We start from the raw sequence: 5,818 nt of genomic DNA on the forward strand, positions 1-5,818 counted from the left end.
AATGATGCAGCAGAAGCATGATGAACCGCCACCGCCATGCTCAGAGACATTGATGCCAGCACAAGATTGTGACTACGGTCCAGGCACCACGCCGCCGTTGCAGGAACCGCCGCCGCAGCTCTCAGATTCAGAGATGGTAGCATCTTGCCCTGGTGCTTCATGCTACGGCTTTGATGAGTCCATGCTGCTGTCGCTGCTGGAATATGAGACGATGGAGCCTCTACCTCTAGGACTAGGATACAACGACTACAGCACGACGCCGTATCAGCCGGCCACCAGCTACGTAGATGCTGCGGCGGCGCCTCTTGGAGCATTCAGTTACGATTATGGCGGCGCTACACATCAACCGGCAGGTCAACTGAACAATGGTGGGTACGCCGGCGGTCATCCCGGTAGCCTTTTGGGCACCAGCAACAGCACATATACTTACCCGCAGCAGCACTCCTACGCCGCTGGCAGCAGTACATACACTTACCTGCAGCAGCATTCACACGCCGCCGGAACCAACAAGTTGGCCCCCAGCAGCAGTACATATACTTACCAGCAGCAGCATGCACACGCCGCTGGAACCAACAAGTTGGCCAGCAGCAACTGTACTTACCAGCAGCAGCATTCATACGCCGCCGGAACCAACAAGGCCCATGGAACTAGCAATTTGGCCGCCAGCAACAGTACATATACTTACCAGCTGCAGCAGTCATGCGCCGCGGGAGCCAACAAGTTAGCGTTGGTCAGGGGAGCGATGAGCAGCGGCATTGGTCAGGGGAGCGATGTGCAGCCACATGTAGAGCTGTGAGACCCACGGCAGGAGCCTAGAGAATAGATTTGTCGGATGGTTTGCAGCAGAGAGCACCCACTAGTTGTCTTTAACTCGCCGTTAGGGCAAGTATTAGTAGTTTAGTATGCTTTACGATTGTTCGGAGAAATAGTTGGTCAAAACATATTCATATGGGAGCAGTTTGAAAGTTCATCTGATTCAATTAATTAATAAAATACAGTTATTTAAATAAAAGGATCCTACGTCTAGCCCACCCCAGTTTTTTCTAACATGAGCAATAATAGAGGAAAGCCAGCTCAAATCAAATCAGGGATGCAACCCACTGATCAACATTCAGTGTATATTCTTTTCCTGTATTTTGTAACGTTGTTCTGCTTTTTCTACGGTTATATATTCATTATATGTTAGAATAGCTGGTATCACCCAATGATGTCCTCCTTTGTGCTTAATCATGATTTTTTTTCAGGCATAAATTAATGACATGTGTATGGGAAGCTAGCAATGGACGACTTATATACTGGGGGGGCACCACCATGCTTCATCGCAGTGTTTTCTGTTTTTGTTTTCTGAGCAATGCTTCATGGCAGTTGGGTCATGTCTATATCTTGCTATTGTAAATGGACGTCAAAATTGTTGGCCCGGCCCGTTAGCATGTGTTGGCTTATTGTAATGACCTACAGGTTTGAAGACTGCTTATTATATCAGACTGCTTAAGTGTAATCAAGAACATTAACTCAGGCAACAGAATGGCGGCTTATGGTCCTATCCTGAAGGAAGTAGATAGGCCGAAGGATAGCTTCCAGATGGCCAGCTTCGACCATAGATTAAGATTGCGGGCGAGAGGGAATAAACGTTTTCACCGAAACAGTCAGGATCGCAGTAGGGAATAAGCTCAAAACTATATGTTCAAAAAAAAGCTCAAAACTATACCATCATCTGAGATACTATTCCTGCAGAAATCCGAAAACAGAAAGTTTCCTAAGCGATGGGTAAATAAATAGTCCAAATCCTCTGGCACAGGACATATGCACAGCTCCTGGTTCACATGTACTTCGATAAAGAGTACAAACTAAAACTCCAGATGCTACAGCCTATAGGCAATTACATGTGCAGGTGATGCTCATTCATAGCTTGGGAGTCACTCCAGTCGAAGACGGCGGGTACTGCTCGCTAGCTCTTCCTCATCTTTGACCTGGCGTACCTGCAGCTGGAGTTAAGGAAACAATGCCAAGGAACAGTTCCAGGGAAAACCAATTGCTGGGTTCATGTAAAAAATAATATAAAAACATTATGAACACCAGTCAACAAACGACAAGCACGAGAAATTATAAGAAAAATTGCATTTAAAGTAGAGCCAGCAATGTCTTGAACAGCAAAAGATAAAGGATACTCAATTTGCAAGCCATCGCTGTCGGAAGAAGACAGGATGGTACCTTTGAGGTTCTCCATAGCAGCTGTGGATGATTCGATATCCTGCAAAATAAGGCCATGTCTCAGAAAAGTAAAGCTATGGAAACAGGGATGAAGAAGCGATATTACCCCCTCTTCGATTCTAGATGTATTTTCCGAATGCACGTAAACAACCCAACAGGGATGAAGAAGCGATATTACCCCCTCTTCGATTCTAGATGTATTTTCCGAATGCACGTAAACAACCCCTTCTGAACATGAAGCGCTAATATACACCGAAATATAGTGATTTGTCATATCAAACATTGTTCCTACATTGAACTTGCGTCTGATTGTACTTTTAATAATTATAAGTACAAGAAAGTACGGCATCTCTCTGATTATGCCAATTCTACATAACTAACAAATGCAAATGTCCGGAAACCTAAACTTGTTAGTAAGTTAAGAACCCATGTGCAACTCAACGACAACCTGTGATGTGCCTATTGGTCATATATTTACTCAAAAGGCCCTATTGGTCGTATATTTTAATTTTTACAGTGAAGACAATCAACCATCTGTAGCATCTCTGAACAACAGGTAGAATAACATCACTAAAACGTAAACAACAAAGGTAGACATACCGTAAAATCAGCAAATGCTGCAGGCAGTCCACCGCGGCGACGCATTTTAAGCACATGAAATCCAGGTTGCCTGCCAACAATAAGCAATAATCATCACTTTCTTCTACAACTTCACTTTAGTGAATATATTAGTAGAGTTTAGTCGACATACTTAGACAAAAGTTCCTCTAGCTCCTTCTCTGTACATGCTTGTCCCAAATTTGAAAGAAATAAAGTAGAGCAAGGTGGAATTTTGTCTGGCTGATCCTGTACAATCAATGTCGCATTATAAGAATGTGAAACACTGCATGGGAAAATCAAATATACTTTTAGGGTTACAAATTGATATGCATCCATCATTAAAATATTGCAACTGCACACTTCAAAATTCCAAAAACATATATACAGAACGTGTCACAATATGTGCAGTTAAAGAAGACATGAAGAAACATGATAAAAGCATGTGCACTGTCCCACTTACAAGCCATATTCGTATTTAAAACATTTATAGGAAAACATGTTCAAAGTAACCCAGTTCGTACAGATACACCCCTTTTCAGATTGGTAGATAATTCGAGCTACTACATGATTCTTCAAGGCATGCAAAATTTACATTGCAAGTGTAATTTGGTCAGCCTCTTCTAATAATCGCTAAACAGAAATATGAGCATGAACACAAGTAACATCATGCCACAATATAGAATGTGACAAAGCATGCTACAAAAACATGCAGAATCAGTTGCATTGTTTCACAACACTGCCGCAGTGTATATTAGTTATACAAAGACGATATAAGATCAAAGTGTGATGAAGTGAAGCCATAACACAAACTCACATTTGAAGAAGAACGCCCCTTCTGCTGCTTGATCCCTGGTTCACCACTGTCCATCAAAGGAAACATCAATCAAATATCATCAACAAATCCATGCACAATTGGCAGACATAAGAGAAGTGGCTCACTAGCACTAGTGTTGAATGCCAAATTAAGAAATAAAACTAACTCAAACTATGAGTAATGCAAACTGCATGTCAACCTTTGGTCCGTGGGTAACTCGTTCTTGTCGCTGGAATTATCATTTTCTTCATCCGATTGTCCATCAGATCCACCCTGTCCTGAATGTTTGGTTGCCAACAACAACAAGAATGTGCAGGTGAGATACACTATGTTCTAGTGATAGTGCGTTGACAACCCATACTGCAACCGGCATTACTTTTATTTACATGTGTGTGCAAAGTCATCAGACCGCAAAATTGTTTCCTAATGGGGGCAAATAAAGTGCAAACTCTTACTGCTGCTAACATGCCAATACACTTGCTAGTTATTTCATGAAATCAACTCAAATATTTCTAGAGAAAATAAAATGAATAGGTACCCCTCGAAGTAATCAACTATCAAAATTAAGTGTTAACACTCAAATTGTGCTCCTCAAGGTATGGAACATACCAAATAAATAAGAGGAGAAGGAAGTGAATGGAAGCCATGTTGAACAGCAAATTTCTAGCCCTTCCTAATTTCTCTTATACAAGTTCAGTCTGAATACGATTTTTTAGATGGCACTACAGTGGCTTGCTAGCTATGTGGAGTCGAGGACCAACTCCCTTACAGATGTGAGACATTATCAAATAAGTATGACCATTACCATCATCATTGCCTGATACATCATCATCACCTTCATCACGGTTGTTATCATTGTCAGAATTTTCCTCTGTTCGAACTCGCTTGTCAATTACTCTGTAGACCTCACCACCACCTAACATGAAAAATTGTAATCCATTGAATGGCGTGCAAGTTTTCAATGGCATTTTAATTGGGGAAACTGGTATGATTAAGAAAATTAGCAGTAGTGCACAAAAGTACCTCCATGGCGTTTGCGTGAATTCGACTTAGCTAGCTCAATGTGCAAGCAATCACCGTTATCAGGATCAAAAACAGATCCCTAAAATGGAACACAATGTCAGACCGGTGCTAATGACAATCAAGTGATCAACACTATTGATACAGCTATGAGGCCAGAACGTAAGATTTCTGACGCAGGAGTAGGTAATTTCTTTCTACTACCGCATACATCAAAAATGCACTTTATACATCAGAGGCATGTGTAGAGCTTTTGGCCTACTCATATGGTCAAGGTTTGACAAGTAAAAGCATAAGAGTTTTTCTAGATCATATTTACGGAAATCCAGTCTTTGAGTTTTGATTCCATGTAACTAGAGCAAGTCAAGTTTCCTCTTAACAATTCTCATTGGCATGATGTACTACTGTGAAGTGGCACATGATTTCATCATTCAATATCAACCTATCGATGCAAATCAAGCACCTTTTACACAACAGACACTGTCAGTTTGCTAATCAGCATATGGATTTAAATAGTGACTAAAGCTACTACCCTGGAAATTCGCTGCATTAAGACCATTCTTTATAAGGCTTGGACGCTTAGTCGGCAAAGCGCCCTGGCAGCGCCTTACAATTATGCCCACTTCAGGCGTACGCCTTAGGCGTCAAGGCGGTTGGTGCTCGCCTTAGGTCTCCTTACAGCCTTATAAACAATGATTAAGACCTGCTGCTGAATTTTTAATACAACGATTGAAGTGAGGATACCGGCAACGGCACGATACTTAGCAGGGAATTAAGTATAACACTCTGCCTAAATTCATATCCACATTAGCACCGAGAAATTCTACACAGGACAAGCAGGAAAAACGCAGAAGGAACTTGACTCGCGGTGTAACTCACATTTAACGAAGCCATTGCTGCCAGGGCCGCGTGATGGGTGAAGAATGACACAAAGGCAACAGCCTGCAGCACAAGAATTAAGATACAGCATCAGAAGAACAGGGGTATGCTCAAATCTAGGTAATGTAACATATACACCCAAACAGGGGAGATGGAAATTCTATCTTGCCGCTCTACTAGAGAAAATTGGATTAGTCTACACTAGTCACATACAGAGTCAAGTCTAAATGGCAAAGACGAGACGGCCGAATCGAAGGGCTCTTCCCCCAAATACCTACGCGAGGGTTTAGTCTG

General features: G+C 42.0%; 1 protein-coding gene across 1 annotated transcript in view; it reads right to left on the reverse strand.

The window, feature by feature from the left end:
* Positions 1-1,681: 1,681 nt before the first annotated feature.
* The window catches only part of LOC119332265, a 4,718-nt gene continuing 581 nt past the window's right edge, over positions 1,682-5,818 (reverse strand). Inside the window, exons 2-10 of the mRNA XM_037605448.1 lie at positions 5,525-5,587; positions 4,649-4,727; positions 4,431-4,541; positions 3,825-3,903; positions 3,626-3,671; positions 2,963-3,057; positions 2,812-2,881; positions 2,169-2,251; positions 1,682-1,979 (exon numbers count right to left, since the gene is read on the reverse strand). Coding sequence (XP_037461345.1) covers positions 1,949-1,979; positions 2,169-2,251; positions 2,812-2,881; positions 2,963-3,057; positions 3,626-3,671; positions 3,825-3,903; positions 4,431-4,541; positions 4,649-4,727; positions 5,525-5,587 — 657 coding nt within the window. The 3' untranslated portion in view covers positions 1,682-1,948. The remainder of the gene's footprint in view (positions 1,980-2,168; positions 2,252-2,811; positions 2,882-2,962; positions 3,058-3,625; positions 3,672-3,824; positions 3,904-4,430; positions 4,542-4,648; positions 4,728-5,524; positions 5,588-5,818) is intronic.

This window comes from Triticum dicoccoides, chromosome 7A (assembly GCF_002162155.2).
Source record: "Triticum dicoccoides isolate Atlit2015 ecotype Zavitan chromosome 7A, WEW_v2.0, whole genome shotgun sequence".
NCBI lineage: Eukaryota > Viridiplantae > Streptophyta > Magnoliopsida > Poales > Poaceae > Triticum > Triticum dicoccoides.